Source organism: Sciurus carolinensis, chromosome 18, assembly GCF_902686445.1.
Source record: "Sciurus carolinensis chromosome 18, mSciCar1.2, whole genome shotgun sequence".
NCBI lineage: Eukaryota > Metazoa > Chordata > Mammalia > Rodentia > Sciuridae > Sciurus > Sciurus carolinensis.
In genome coordinates this window covers 21,339,224-21,355,342 of record NC_062230.1, presented here as the reverse complement: position 1 = coordinate 21,355,342, position 16,119 = coordinate 21,339,224, and the positions used below count along the sequence as shown (strand labels likewise).

At 57.9% G+C, this 16,119-nt stretch overlaps 1 protein-coding gene across 6 annotated transcripts in view; it reads right to left on the bottom strand.

Moving 5' to 3' along the window:
• Window positions 1–16,119, bottom strand: part of Gtf3c1 (general transcription factor IIIC subunit 1) — a 71,683-nt gene that overhangs the window by 30,044 nt on the left and 25,520 nt on the right. For all 6 annotated transcript variants that reach the window (XM_047532921.1, XM_047532923.1, XM_047532924.1 and 3 more), the window contains exons 7-10: window positions 6,636–6,797; window positions 4,451–4,566; window positions 2,909–3,221; window positions 2,166–2,383 (exon numbers count right to left, since the gene is read on the bottom strand). In XM_047532921.1, coding sequence (XP_047388877.1) covers window positions 2,166–2,383; window positions 2,909–3,221; window positions 4,451–4,566; window positions 6,636–6,797 — 809 coding nt within the window. The remainder of the gene's footprint in view (window positions 1–2,165; window positions 2,384–2,908; window positions 3,222–4,450; window positions 4,567–6,635; window positions 6,798–16,119) is intronic.

Genomic DNA, 16,119 nt, shown 5'->3' with positions numbered 1-16,119 from the left:
GGGCCCACCGCTGTGGCTGTCCTTCCACAGGGAGAGACGAGGCAACATGTCCCTGAGGACTCCATGGGGCGTCTGTCATCAAAACACTCAATGGCCTTCTCAGTACTGTCCCCACCTCAGAGAGGAAGAAGCCAGGGCAGCGAGGCCGAGGAACGTCCGGGCCGCCCAGAACGGGAATGCGTGCTGGGACGCAGCCTCTGAGCCTCCCTGGGGAACCTCGGGACAGGAGGCAGAGCCATCTCTGGAGTCCAGCCCAGGTTCCCTGGGGTGCGTTAAGAGGGCTGGTAGTGCGACAGGAGGAGAGGGGTCTGCACTGCCACCGGCGCCCCGCTGCCCAAGGCCACTTCACTGAGTCCCTTTGCTGGTTCCCGTGAGCTCAGCAGGAACCCACACCATGCGCCCCAGGTCACGTGAGCCCTGAGCGGAACCCTGAGCCCAGCACACGCCTGTGGGCCGCTGGGCACAAGCTGGCCTGGGGTGGGCACAGCTGCTGGTGCCCGGCTCGCTGGCCGACTCCTCGCTCCTGGCCTGGGGTAGCACCTTCAGGAGCGAGGCACTTGGCTGGGGACGGTTCAGAAGAGCCGCGCGGGCGCACTGCCACCGTGGGCACCGGGCCAGGCAGCACCCTTCCACCAAGGGGGACGAGCTGCGGGGACCCAAGAGGGCTCCCTCGAGTGTCAGTGAGCAGATGGCAGGCTGCCGGCCGTGGGGCGCTGGGCAGCGGAGACACGCTCTGCCAAGAGCCACCAGGGCGCAGAGGACGCCCTGTCCCCAGAAAGATGCAAGAGGTGGAGGCAGCGCTGCGTCACTCGGGGAGTGACTTTCCATCTGAGAGAAGGGCCGAGTGGGCAGAGGCCACGGAGCTCTCGGCACAGAGAGCGCGTGCCGGGGTGAAGGGACGAGGCGGGAGAGGAGGGCAGGGAGCCACGCAGCCCGCTGGGGCCACCGCGGCAGGCGCAGGTGCCTCTGCCAGCAACAGGACCAGTCGCCCGAGGAGGAGGAGCGGCGCGGAGGGTCTGGAAGCGCCTGCCCGCCCCAGCACGTCTGCGGGGACAGGACCAAGGCACAGAGAAGGAGCAGGCGGGGTGAGGCCGCGCCAGTGCTGTCCTCCCTGGTCTCCACTCAGAGGCGGTGACCTCCTGGGGGCCCTGCGATCCCCGCAGCCCTGAGCTGGGCACCGACCGCGCAGCTGCGACCGTGAACCAGCAGCAGTGGCATGGAAAGCCGCCCACCCCCAGCCCACTCCCCGCCGGGGGCCTCCCTCTGCTCCGCTTCCCAAGGCCTGGCAGTATCTGAGGCACCTTTAGGTGACAGAGGACACCGCTGAGTTGGACCCCAGGGGAGAGGGGCATTCCTGTGCCTCTCATCCTTTAATCCTTGTGGTCACCCCGAGGCGAAAGCCTCGGATGACCCCGCTGCGTCTGTACCACCGTGGCGTGCAGAGGGTCTGGCCAGGACGAGCACGTTTCTAAAACCCTACTTTAGGGGCACCTTCTTTTTTACGGCAAACGTTACCGGCCCTGCACGTAAAGCAGGCCTCTCAACGTGGCCGTGCAGCGTCGGGCGGATGACGCCCTGCTGGAGGACGGGGTGGGGCTCCAGGCACGCGCCAGGTCCTGGGCCTCGCCCCAGAGCTGCGAGGAGAAGGAAGAAAACACGCGGCCACAGTCAGGAGCGCGGGCCGCCTGCGGTGGGGCTTGCTGGAGGCTGAGGCACGAGGATCACTGCAGCCTGGTTCAGGGCAACAGGCCAGGACCCGTCTCAAATCAACAGCAGCACAGCCAGCACCCCGCCTCGCCACCCGCAGCCGGGAGAATGCCCTCCCTAAGTCATGACGATCAAAACGTCCTCTGGGGGCAACACCCGCCCGGGCCATCTACACTGGCCACAGAATTTCCCTGCAAAATAAATGAGAGTGAAAAGCAGCAGCTGTTGGAGACGGAAGCCCAGGGGCGGAACAGTGCAGGAGAGTTCTGTGCAGGGCGCGGGCAGTGAGGGAGCGTGGGAAGGAGGACCGTCCTCCCGTGAGCAGAGCTGGCACTCGGTGCCTGGCACACCCCGCCGACCCTGCTGCTGCCTCGGTGACTTTCAAGCAGACGTGAGCACACCGGCGCCCAGCGGCCAGGTTCCCTCAGGGACAACGCCCTCCCCTGGCAACCACTGACCTTGGGGTTGTCCAGCCGGACCTCCTCGATCACGGCGATGTCCCCATTGTTACTCTCCACACAGTGGGAGCCAAAGGACACGTTCAAGTCCGAGTTGCTGCTGGTGTCCAGGAGGCCGTCCCTGCCCACGGAGCCCCGGCTGGCCCTCTCCTCGGCCGCTCCCGCGGAGGAAGACGGCTGCTTCTTCAACGGGTGCAGGTTTAGGACTTTCCACCCACCTGTGACGAGGGCAGAAGTGGAACGATCAAGAGGGAAGGGAGGAGGGGCTTCTGTGCCCACAGCCACGCAGGGCCATCAGGCCACACCTGCCGAGAGTCACCAAAGACAGGTGAGCGTAGCAGGAGCCAGCGCCCCTCTCAGAGGCCGAAGACAGAACTGCGAACTGCCCCACCCCAGCTCCCGCGTTCTTAAAACGCTGATCTCGGATCTAAATAAACACCCGGGGAGTTTTGAATAGAGGTTGGAGGGACGGTGACAGAGGAAACTTCCAGAATTCCACCCCTTTAACAGTAAAAATCTGAAAACACATTTGCCAAGGAGACTGCTGTGCAAGCAGCAGGAGACAGCATGTGCCTGGGCCCCCACCAGGCCCACAAGTGTGAGATGCAGGTGACGCCTCTGAGGCCCTGATCAGGGCAGCACCCCGGAGTCCTGAGGAGCTCCCTGTGCTTGCTGAATGGCTGCTTCCTGCAGGGCCCAGCGGGCAGACGCACGGCCCCGCCTGCTCCGCCCCAAGCTCCTACCCTTGGTTGGCGTGGAGTGGCGAGGCTGGCTGCCGGGCCCCGCATCCACAGCAGACCTCAGGTGGCCCTGGGCGCCCCTGCCCCTGCGCTTGCTGCGGCGGCTGCTCTCCTCCTCGCTGTCCGACTCGGAGAGGAAGGTGTCCTCGCCCTCGGGCAGAAGCGTCTCCTCCGGCACCGAGGCCAGGCTCACGGTGGTCAGGAGCTCGCTGCGGGCCTTCTCCCGAGCATACTGCCGGCTGAGGTCACTCTCCTCCGCAAACACGCAGGAGATGTACTTGGTTGTCCGCTGCCGGCCCTCGTCTTCCATGAAGCCCTGCAGGGACCACAGGTGTGCTTGCGTGCTGAGAAGAGCAAGCCGAGCCCGCAGCACGTGGGGGCCCAACCCCGCTCTCCCGGGTCCCTCCCGCCCCGTGGTCTCTCGGCCCTGCTTCCCTGACCTGCTGGGGGGCCTCCTGGACCGTGGTCCTGACCCGCTGGCGCCAAGGCTGCGAGCTCCTGGAGCAGGGCCCTAGCTTCGTCCTCCCACAGCCTCTGGCCTGACACAGGCCTGGCTCACAGGCACCACGGTCAGTAAACAGAGGGCTCGCTGCACAGAATTCAGTAGCCGCCAGGCACTGCAGGGCACCTGCTCCCTCAGCCACAGCCACAGGGACTGATGGCCTGGTCATCACTGACCCGGGCTCAATTTACCTTCTGAAGAGGGGAAAGGGGCTCCCAGGACTGTTACTGGGATCAAGAGTGACGTCTGTGCACACCGCACGCCAGGACAGGCGCTGCGGATCTGCCATCACCAGCTCATTTTGCCTTCAGGCAAAATGGCTGAAACATGAGCAAGAAGCGGGTGAAGTATTCAAGAGGGTGACGTGTTAGAGTCTGATTCCCAGGGTGGTGCTACTGAGGGTGAGAGGCCTCTCAGGACTGGGACCTAGCGGGAGGTGCTCAGGTCACGGGGGGTGTGCTCTCAGAGATCATGGGACCCAGCCACCTTCTCTCTCCTTTCTGGCTCACGAGATAAGCAGTTTGCTTCAGCATATGTTTCCGCAATGATGTTCTGCCCAAAGCAACAGACTAGAAACCTATAGAACCATGAGCCCAAATAAACCTTTTCTCTCTATAAGTTAATGCCTTATGTATTTCATTATAGTTACAGAAGCTAACACAAATATCAAGGCTGAGATGGCGGGTTTGAATTACAGAAAGGGAGCAACAGACATGCAGTTAGTCTGCTTGATGCCCTCAGGTTCCAGAAGAGTCACATAAATGAGGAGGGCAGGTGAGTAGGCACTCGCCAGCTGCCTGTCCCCACATGGGAGTGAGCTCCAGGCACCGACTTTTCCATGCTGACAACTCTTCCAATTTTTAAAAAAGTGGAAACAAACAAAAGCCTCAGTAGTAAGTGGGGGAGATGTAACTTGCCCGTAGGCTGCCTGCAGTCCCCAGGGAGCCTTTGCCTCCTGGTCACAGATGGCAGGTGGTCTGCCTCTCTGACTGTCTGAGATGTGGCTTTGTAAGCATGCACTAGGTACAGCCAAATGGTGTTACCTTGACAACCTTGAACCTCTGAAGAAGCCGGCACAGCATCCTCGCCTCCAGTTTTCCCACGTTCATGGCCACTCGGATCTCGGCTTGGGAGATTCCTTTCGTGCCTCTGCGCTCGACTGTGAGGAACAACACCGTGAACCCCAGCGCGGGCAAGGGGCAGCTGTGCAGTCACCTCACCTCCCTCCTTGGGGAAGGCGCCTGAGTGCAGAAAGGCCAGCAGAGCAGGAGCAGGCCTCCCTCTGCCCGCTGCCCGGCTTGAGTAACGCACTACTCGGGGAAGAACGAAAGCAGCTATTGTTTCCGAGAGCTTGCCAGTGGACTCCACCACGTTCAAGGGACACGGGAAGCGATCGGCAGCTGTCTATTAGTGCCAGGAGCGCCATCTTTACTCAGCAGCAGGAAATCAGCCCTTTCACTGAACCTTTCCAGCTAAAGGAAACTGACCGTCTCGAGCAAACCACCGGGTGGGTGTATGATCACGTCAGAATGAACCCTGCGGTGACGCAGGCCTACGACACGCGACTAAAAGCATCACAAAGTAACGGTGAACAGAACTTCTTCTTAATGGGGCTTTTTCATGTTTCCTTCTCGCAGACGTGGCGGTAAAGCTCCTGACAGCTCAGAGACACTGGAGGCTGCCAGGAAAAACCACCAGGACGCGAGGCACTGCCTCCTGCAGGGGCACCAGCAGGCCAAGGGTTGGCGGGTTCCTTCCTAACAGTCACATGCTATAGGTGGGGACAGAGGGCTAAGGGACGCTGCTCCTGAACAGGTTCCGAGGAGCCCATCCTGCCACCTGGCCAGCAGCCCTCTGAGGGGCCAGGCTTTGTGGCAGTGCGGCTTCCGACCTGCTGGCTGGGCCACAGCTGCCACCTGTCCTCCTGCCCGGGGCCCCGAGGCTACACCACCCAGGGCACTGGGTCCCTGGTGACCTACACAGACTGGGGGCCCAGAGGAAGGGTGAGAAACGGAGGGTTTTTGCCCCTTGGTCACTAGGACTCCCAGCTGTGGCCACTCCAGGCCAGTCTTGGAGCCAGCGGTGGCTCTTGAGCCCATGGACATGAGTGCTGGGGTCTGGACTTAGTTTACCCCCACCAAAACCCACCCCACCTCCACGGGGTGCTGGGAGGTGGGACAAGAGGGAGGTGCTGGGACCGGGGGCAGAGCCCCTGTGATGGATGGATGCCAAGGAGTCTCCACTCTGGGCCTGGATTAGTCCCCATGAGTGCAGGTTGTCCCACTCACAGCAAGGCTACTCTGTGCTTATCTCCTCCCCACAAATCTACTTCCCTCTGGCTTTGTGTCTAGGCTAGGCATGGAGTGGCCCAAGGCCCTCACCAGAAACTCCTTGCCCTCCACAACTATAAGGCAGAAAAAAATCTTTTCTTTATAAACTACCCAGTCTCAGGTGCTTTGCTATAATACCAGAAAATGGACTGAGATAAATAGCAATTTTTTTAATGCTTTCGACGTACCAGCACAGTTCTAGATATTTCAGTCCTTTGTCACTTATCCTCATAATGTGCTACTATAGGTGCTACTCCCACACGCTGGTTAATTTTAGACACTGACGTGGCTGGATGCAGGGATACCTGGTAAAGCACCATTTCTGGCTGTGCCTACAAGCCTATTTCTGGAGGAGACTGGTCTGTGAGGTGCTAGGCTGCCTGGGAAGATCTGCCCTGAAGTGGTGGGCACCAATTAATCCGCTGGGGGCCCAGGGAGAACAAAAAGGCAGAGGACAGGTGAATTCACCCTCTCCCTCTTCTGAAGCTGGGGTGCTGGGACGCGAGAGCTCCAGGCTCTGGCCTTTGGGCTACAGGCTCCAGCTGCGTGGGGCAGGTCTGTGGTAGGCCTCTCAGCCTCCGCGATCACGGAGCCGACTCCCCTGAAGAACTCCCCTGAATCTCGCTCTACATACGGCCAGCTGGTCTGCCTCTCTAGGGAACCCCAATGCATCCCACTTTACAGATGGGGGACCGAGGCTCAGAGACCTAGCTAACGGTACCCAGCAAAGCGCCACCGAGGCTTCAAGCAGGAAACTGGCCCTGAAGCCAAAGCCCCCAAGGGAACCGCGGTGCTTCCGACGGCTCCACACCCTCCCGCCGAGCCGGCGCCCACGTGGGTTACGTCCGCGACGCCAATGCTCAGGAGCGGCGTCTGAGCTGCGAGGCAAGGGACTCACTGAGCTCGTAGGTCTGCGTGAGCATGTCCCGCTCGAACACGATGTCCACCGGAGGCAGCCCCTTGGAGAGGACCTCCTCGTCCTCGTCGTCATCATGGTCATCTTCCACCTTCCGCTTAAACTCCTTCAGCAGTTTGAGGCAGCGAACCATGACATCGGTCCCTGGGAACAGGAGCACAGGGTTCGCAGCCGTGAGGACACTGGGCCTGAACTGTCACCACAGACTCCGCAGAGAGAGACGGTCACCCCTTCGTGCCTGTGAGTTCGCAACTCGTGGCTGACCTGAGACCTGAAAATTGACTCCACCAAACGACTTTTGGCTGTTATTACAATTAATTAGGGAACGAGGAGAAGCAGGTGAAAGGAACCATGAAGTGCCCTGCTGGTCCAGCGGACAGTAGCCTCTCCTGCTGGACGGCAGCTCTGGGGAGGACCCGTGCCCGACCCTGCCCCTCTCTTCCCAGCACCCGGGACAGGGCCTGCGTTCAGGAGGCGCACAGACGAGATCAGCCGACAGGATGAAAGCTGGCTACTTCCTCCAGGTCACGGGGCGTCCGGGGCCCCTCAGCCCGGGCCTGGCACCTGGGGAGGCGTCACCGACATCAGGGGTCGAGGACTGTCGTCTCCTCCTGCTCTAAGATACGCCCCGTCGCTGGCCTCGGGTCACATGGCCTGCCTCCTGAAGACTCGTGGGGACCTGCCCTGCTCTGGTCCTGAGCACGGCCTGCAGCCTGGTCAGTCAGGCTGGGCAGGGAGGCTGAGGAGGAGGCGTGAGACCGCGAGTCGTCGCTGGGCATCAGGGGCCAGGAGAGGTGCTGTGGCCGGCCTCCCCGTCACCGCCGAGCCTCGTGTGGGCCCGATGCCCTCCAAGGAGCAGAGCGACTCAGCTGGACGGGCCCGGGGCGTGCCGCTCGGCCTGTCCCCAGGCACCGCCAGTTCCTCTACCATCCGTCCCAGCCACACTTTCTTCATACCCATCAGACAAGTCAGTCCCATTTTATTGACCCAAACTGCCCCTGCACTTCCTCAACACCAATCCCGGGAACGCTGCCTTCCCCAGTTACGGCAAGCACACCTCCACTCTGGAGAAGCTCGGTCGCAGCAGCCTGGCTCCAGAGCTGGGTGAGCCCTGACCCCGTGGGCCCAGGCGACAGGCCGGTTGACCTTCCTCAGCCTTAACCATCTTGCCTGTAAATTTACCGGGCTAGAGACAGCACTGGCCTCCTGGGAGTGTGGGGGCATCTGAAGAAATAACAGGCAAGGGAGGGCGGGTCGGGGCTCCCTGCTTCCAGGGGACCCAGCTTCGCCAGCCCTCACGCCACACCTCTAACGGCTCTGGAGTTTGACCGGCCTGAGAATTTCAATTCTGGGGGGCTAGGGATGCAGCTGGGGGGCAGAGCCTAGCATGTGTGAGGCCCAGGCTCCATCCCCAGCACCGCCAAAACAAAAAGACAAGACAAAACAAAACCCTCAATTTTTATTACTGAAATCCCCTCAGCTCTTATGTGCCATTTCTGAGGAGCCTGTTCTAGAATATAAGTCCGCTAAAGCCAAAAGTCAAAAGGTCCCAGTGAGCGACCGGTTAGCACACACACCCCAGGGCAGCTGCTCCCCCTCCACCTGAGCCGCACCATTGGACCCTGTGCAGGGCTGGCTCTCCAGGAACACAGGGCCGCAGAAACAGAGCCAGCCAAACGACCATGCCTGAGGAATCTCCTAAAGACACAGCGCCCCGAGGTCAGCAGTTCAGCACAAAGGAATCCTGCTGGAGACCCAGGGCGGCTGAAGGACCCCGAGGAGGCCGCAAGGGACTCCTCACCCTGTTAAGACCAGCACCAAGCAGGTTGGTACCCCACAAGTCACTGTTGCTTTAAGAAAAAGGAAACCGAGGCTTAGCGGGATCATGAGACCTAAAGGACCTCCCCCACAGGCCACTTGGTTAGACTAGAATTTCAAATCCCGCCAGACAGCACCGTTCCCTGGAAGAGAAGACTAGGGCGGCCGTGAGATGGGCACCAGAGCCCGCACGTCCGTTCTCGGGGAGAACTCTCATCTGGCCGCCTGGCTGACTAAGGAACCTGGGAAAGAAAGAAGGGCGAGACCAGAGCAAAGGAGCACCAAAGGAGTGGCAAAGGAGCGGCAAAGGAGCGGCAAAGGAGCGGCAAAGGAGCGCCGGGTGGACGTCCCCCTCAAGGGCCACAGGCAGGGAGGGCTGCTGGGAGCTGCCCACGAGGGTGGCATGAATTCAGTCACCACTCCGCACATACCCCACGCCCCCCTGCGCGGAGCCACGCTATCTGCTAAGGGTCACTCAGTCTGGAACACCACCATGCAAGGCCACCCAGGAGGGATGCAGGGACCTGACAGAGCTGGAAGCCCAGACTCAGGGCAGCCAGCAACGATGGCGGAGGGCACTGGCACAGGAGGAAGCGTGGGCTGCAGACTCGGCCCGTGTGCTGGGGACCTGCTCTGCCAGCTGCACCACCCCGCCTAGGGAACGTGTCCTTTGCACCTCAGTTTCCTGGGCTGTGAAATGGGGACACATATGGTACCTTAGGACACCGTGTGGCACGGAAGCAGTGCTCAGCAGCTCAATGCTGGTCACTGCTTCTGTCCCCACTATCATTACCATAAAACAGCTTTTGAGGATCAAATGTCACACCTAGTACCTGGACTGAAAATGTCACAAGACTGCCTGGGGCCTTTAATTCAATTTGCTTCCACAAACATTTACGCTGCACTGGGTCCAGACAGGCACAGAAGAGAGGTTCCCTGTACCCGCACAGGGCTTCCGGGAGGGGCCAGCAGCGCGCGGAGGGCGCTGGGCCTGGCATCTCTGAAGCCTTGGCTCCACCTCTCGGAACCTCGAGAAAGCAGGCTGATTCCAACATGCCAGGGGAGCGGGTGGCAGGGCGCAGCGAGGAGAGCCTGAGGCCCGGCATGCTCTCCCTGGCTGGACGGCCGCGTGAGGGGCTGTGCCCACCGAACAGGCCACCCTGCCCTCCTGGCTCTGCTTCAAGCACACAGACATGGACGTGAGAAACAGCAGGATGTCGCCAGCAGGGGCCAGACAGGGAGTGGCACTGGGGTTTACTACAGGGTTTACTGGGCAGAGGACAATAGGCACTGCAGGCAGAGGGGCAGGTTGGGCCAAGGGACGGGCCCGCTGGAGAGGGAAGGAGGGCAGGACGGGGCCAGGCTGGGCAGCAGGGGCCTGCAGAAGGTCCGAGCCACCATCTTTGTTTTGTAGTTGCCTGGACCAGCTGAAGCTCTTCCTGTGGTGACCACAGGGAGCGAGGAGACCTGCAAAGGAGGCCAGACCTGCAGAACTGGGGCCTTTGAGTGTCCTCGCCAGCCTCCCGTAGCCCCGTCCCTGTGCTCAGGCTCCGGGCCTCACCTACCAACCTCCTTTCTCGGGAGTCCGGCCCGGCCTCTCGTGGGAGCTGCTGGAGGGGACTGAGTGTGGTACAGCCTCAAGAGTCACCGTTTGGGTCCGAATCCCCGTGTGAGCACTGACCTGGTTGTGACCTCAGGCACGGGACCGTGGCCTGGCGAGATCAGAGCAGAATGCAACAAGTCCCTCGGCAGGGCATCTGGCGAGTCACCTGGCTTCCCACCTGGCCATCAAGCGGCTCACAGTGGGCGTTACTGCCCACTTCCCACCTCTGCACACCCCCAGGGCAGCACAGGGAGCACAGGGGCTCTGAACTACACAGGAAGCCAGGGCAGCAACCGCGATGCACACGCGGACTGCGAGGTCTAGGGAGTCAGGTGAGTGCTCCTGGCCTAGAGTCTCAAGTCGTCACAGAACACCCACCGCAGGTCGCCTCCCCAAATCCCTGGGCCGAGCTAGTAACAGGCACAATTAGGCCCCCAAGTTCTCCAAGCGGGACCCGTAGACGGGAAGGGCTGTGTGTGTACCGTGCAGCGCTAACCCCCATGACCTCCTGGGCCAGGGGTCAAGAAGGGGACATCACCGTGCTGAGACACTGCAGTCTCCTTCCTGGCCTCCTTGCATGCCTGTTGCTGGGCTGGTCACCCTAGGACATCTGTCCGCTCATAAGCTCCTGCCCTTGCCTTCAGTCCTGCCCAGCTCAGGAAGCAGACCCTTCAGCTCCCCCGGATCCTGGGCCACCAGCGGGCCACACCCTGGAAAGGGCCAGGAGGAAAGTCTCGCCAGCCCCTTTCAGGGGTCAGTCATCAGAGGCCTGTCTGCCGTCGTGGACCCCACCTGGCCCTCGCTCCCGGCTCGCTCTTGTCCTAACAGCTTGGGTGGACCCCGCTTGCTTCCTGGCTGAGGGAGGCCCGGGGTCCCACTGTGGGCAGGAGGGAGCAACCAAGGCCGCCCCAGGTGCCCCAGCCCCTTGGAGAGCTGCCCTGCCCTGCAGAAGTTCAAGGCCAGGAATTCAGGCCCTTGTAAATTTCACTCCCCTCCCAAGTTCTTGATTTTAATAGTTTTGCCACATTAAAATGTTCTTGCTTCTTTATCTTAGTTATTAATGATACTTCTCATCTTTTCAGTAGTGTCTTTTCCTTTTGTCACATTTGAAGAGGCCTTGCTTACTTTTTTACTGGTTATGTGTAACTGCTTTCACCTTTAGCCCCCCCGTGAATTCTCCAGATTTTTAAACCTTCTGACAATCTTTTTCTAATCTATGTTATGCTGACCCTTTATCTTTGTTTTTTTGATCCTCTTTTAAAAATTCCAGTTGTTTTTATTTTAAAGCTCTTTAAGCCTTTCAATTTACTTTATTGCACTTAAGTCATTCTTAATATGGCTCATTTCTCTTTTTTCTTAGGTTGTATACTTTACTCTTATCACCTTTTGCCATTTTAATGATCACAACTGAGTTTGCTGTAACCTGTTACGTTTCTTGGTTTAGTTTTTATTTTTTATTCAGAATTTTAACGGGTTTATTGAGATTCAATTCAAGGGCAACGGTGGTTCTTACAACAGTTACAGGTTTGCACCCGCAGCAGGCCACGTAGAACCCTCAGCACCGCCAACCCTTGAGCTACCAGTTCTCCCCCTCGGCCCAGCCTGTGCTCGGCACTGATGAACACGCCTCTGGATCCATGTTCTGGACTTCACTACAGACAGAATCCTACTGTGATGGCCTTTTCCTCCATTGTAGTCTTGGCCCCCTGTGGAATCGGTGGTCCATGGACAGGTGCGCGTGACTTCTGGACTCTCAACCTCAGTCCACTGATGGGTTCTTGTTTCACACTCTGTCCTGATTACAATCGCTGTGTAGTAAGTTTAGAAAGTGGGAAGTGGGAGTTCCCCTGCAGGAACAGGAGAATCCCCTGTCAGGGCTGTTTTAGCTTCTTCTGGGGTCTCCTGTGATTCCTTAGTAATTTTAGGACCAGCCTGTCAATGTCCAGAAAGAACTCAGCGGGGACTCAGATATGGACTGTGTTGAATCAGGTCAGCCTGCGGTGTATAATCGCCTTAATGATGTTAAGTCTTTCTGTCCATGAACACAGATGTCTTCCTATTTACTCAGATCTTACATTTCCAAGGTGTTTGTAGTTTTCAGAGTATGCATTTTGTACTTTTTTTGTTAAATTTATTCTAAAATTAGTGTGAACAGAATTGCTTTCTCAATTGATTTTTAGCTTGTTCATTAGAAGTATACAGAAACACAGAGGGTTTTCCTATATTGAGTTTGTGTCCTAAAGTCTTGCTTAGTGTCTTTTTTTTTTAATACTATTTTTTTTTTTTTTTTTGGAACCAGGGATTGAACCAGAGGTGCTTAACCACTGAGCCACATCCCCAGCCCTTTTTTATATGTCATTTAGAGACAGGGTCTTCCTGAGTTGCTTAGGGCCTCGCTATGTCTGAGGCTGGCTTTGAACTTGCTATCCTCCTGCCTCACCCTCCTGAGCCTCTGGGATTACAGGTCTGTACCACCATGCCTGGTGCTCGGCAATTATTTTTTAAGAGCCATGGGGCAGCAGCCTGGGGAGTCCACAGCATCAATAGGTTTAAGTACGGGCGCATCCCCACCCCCAACACCGAAGCCGCCTTGACACTGAACCTGGGAAGTCCCTCAAAGGACCACCTCAGTCTTTGTCCCCAGAAGCACACCAGCCAGGAGCTTCCAACTGGGAGTGTGCAGGAGGGACGGCCAATTCACTTGTTTCTCTTCCTCTTTTTCTCAGCACAATTTAATAAACACAGGGCAACTGGTAAACACTTGAAAAATAGCTCAAATTTGCAAAACAGAGCAATTCAGAGTGACTGTTTTCATTACCAAGGTTATTTTTGCTTTTTGCAAGACAGATCACTGCAGCCTCAGGGGCAGAAAAATATGTGTGTGAAATGTGCTAAATCCAAAATCTTTGTAAGGGACTCTAGAAACAATTCATATGAACCCTGGCACACCTGTGAATTTACATGAAGCCATGCACCATCTTTATTTATTAGTTAAGTCTTCTCTATTCCATAATGCCTTAGAGGTAAGGGTTTATGTTAATTTCGCCAAAGAACAACAAAGCTCAAGGCAAAAAACCAAAAACCAAAAACCACAACAGAAAACCCTAAACCCGGCACCCCTTGTCTCCTGCATAGGGAAAGTAAATGAAGTGGCACTTAATTGAATTAAATTTGCTGAACATTTTTTAGCGCCAACTCTACCAAGCAGACTGCACAGGCACTATGAGTATAAAGCATGCAAGGGGTGGGCCCCACCCTCCAGGAGCTCCGGGCCTACCAGAAAGCCACACAGGTAAATACCTAGACGCCACGGGCCACGGAAGCGAGGGCGGGGCTGGCGATGAGCCAGGTTTCCAGGCAGAGCAGCAGAGAGCCGGGTGAAGAGACCACAGGGAACAAGACGAGCCTCTTGCAATCAAAACAGGCTCAGTGGTCGGAGTGCGTGGGCCAACCTCAACACTCTGGCTGCCACCATCTCGGACGCCCGCCTCAGTCCTGCACCAGGGGCCAAAGCCATCACTATCTGTCAGAGTCAGGCTGACCCTTCTTCTGGGAAGTCCCATCCTCCCTGGCGCTGTTCGGGATGGACACACCTCAAGGGCCAGCAGCACACACACCAGTCAGGCAGGTGGTGGGCCACGCAGCAGCAGGCAGGTGCCCTGTGTGAGCAGGGAGGGCTCCCGCTGCCTAGCTAGCGGCCACGAAGAAACGCGCTTCATCTCAGTGACTCAAAAGCTGAGGTAGGAGGGTCCAAGTTCAAGTCCAGCCTACGCAACTTAGGGAGATTCTATCTCAAAATGAAAATAAAAAAAGGGCTCGGGATGTAGCCCAGTGGTGGAGCGCCCCTGGTTCGGTCCATAGCACTGGGGCGGGTACACTTCAGTGTTGCTCAATTTTATTTTTACACTGAAGTCGAAAGTCAGACTTCTTAGGTAAAAATCCCTGATTTTTAAATGCTGGCAACGAACTCAATGAGAACACTGTGGGCCGCAGGCAACACACCGCCAGGGTGTGACCCCCGCTCCATGTGCACCACTGCCCATGAGCCTCAGCAACCCTGGAAAGTGGGCGCAATACCCTGGATGATCCAGGTGCGGGAACTCAGGCGTGCAGAGGTCAAGTAACTGGCTGAAGCCACCCCAACGGCAAGCAATGGAACCAGGCCCTTCTCTCTTCAAAGTCCACTCAGGCATCTATCCACTGCAAGCGGTCAGTGGAATTTCCAGAGGCCTCTGGCCTGGGAGATGCTTTTTTCCACGGTTGCCTGCCCAGCAAAAAAAGGTTCTTTAAAAACCTAAGGTTCCTCCTTATTTGCTCTCTACTTTAAAGACAAAATCACTCAAGTGTGTTTATTTTTAATGTCTTTCTTCCAGGAATCAGGAAATAAGCCAGGAATGGTGGCACATGCCTGTAATCCCAGTGACTCAAGAGGCTGAGGCAGGAGGATTGAGAGTTCAAAGCCAGCCTCAGTAACTTAGCAAGGCCCTAAGGAAATCAGAGACCCTGTCTCTAAATAAAATATTTTTAAAAATGGCTGGGGATGTGGCTCAGTGGTTCAGCACCCCTGGTACCAAAACAAACAAAAAAATCTCTGCACGAAGGGGTCAGGAAATAGATCTACAGGTCAGGAGCACTTCACGTATTCAGATCATCAGACTCCAGGCAAATACCGAGCAATCCCCTACCAGCTCAGCTCCCAGACGCCTCTCAGTCCCCAGACCCTCGCTTCCCCGTCCAGGGCTCTGCCGCCTTCTTGCTTCCCCTCTACTCAAAGGCTGACGCCGCCACTCTCCCGTCAGCGCTCAGCGCGGAAGCCTGTGTTCAGAGCCAGGACTGGAAGCTGAGGTTCTGCGCCAGGAGGGCTCCCGTCCCTCCCGGCTGCTTCCTCCTCGTCTGCACGCCTGTGTCACCAGTTCCTCCACCTGACTTCACAGATTCAGGGACCACAAAATAAGAGAGGAGACAAAGGGAGGGAGGGAGGGGGAGGGAGAGATGCCCCTGAGTTTGCATTCTCTCGACAACCCTGGCCGCCTCCTGTTGGGCAGGCAGCCGTACTTGCTCTGCGTCAGGTGCCGGCTCTGCCCCTCCAGCACCCGTTCTAGTGACGTGTGCTAAATGAACCCAGCCTCCTCGCGTACCTGCTATGCCCACAGTCAAGCACAGAGGGCCTAGGTCAGTCTCCCTTTCTCCTCCTCTCTCTCTCTGTTCAGGGTGCTTTACCAGAGCTATAACCCAAGTCTGTCTGCCCATCCACCTGTGTATTTATTTATTGAGACGGGGCCTCGCTAAGTTGCCGAGGCTGGCCTCGAATGCCCGCTCCTCCGCCTCAGCCTCCTGAGTCACTGGGATCACAGGCGAGCACCTCTGCCACACCCAGCTCCAGGCACTGTTGTGGTGCTCGTATCGTCTTCCTGGGAGCGAGTTCATTTTTCCTGTTTACTTGGTTTTCAATGTGCCTGTCACTGACTGAAGCTGACTGCCAGACGTGCGCGTGTGCAGATTCGCTCGTGTGCAGAGCAGCCACCGATCCAGGGCCACCCCCTCCCGCGCCTCCTCCCTGCCCCTCTTCCCCTGGTCAGCGCCGTCCCTCCACCAGCTCCCCACGGCTCTCCTTCACCTGCCCCAGCTGTCTGACCCCTTTCCGACTCTCGGTTTATCCTGTCGCTTGGTGGCAGCTTCCTACAGGGAGAAGGGAGAGGGCCGAGGACGGCACGGCGGGGCTTTCCTCACGGCCACTCCTCACGGGCAACGCTGAACCACGCCTGCAGAGGCGAGCTCTGCTTCCTTCCGACCCTGACGGCCCTGCTCCCGAGACCCCCCTCAGCACCATGAGCAGGCCTGCGTCTTCCCTTAGTCCCCGGATTCCGAAGGCTGAGGATGCTGGATCTGCTGTGGACGGAGGTCAGAGGACACCCGACAGGCTTTTGATCTGGACCAGGGACACGTCCTCGCATCCCTTCACCTCCTCCCTGCGATCTTCTGAGCCTGCTCTCGAGGGTCTCTCTCCTTTTTCCCTTTCCTCTTCTGTGTTAAGGTTGAGAGACG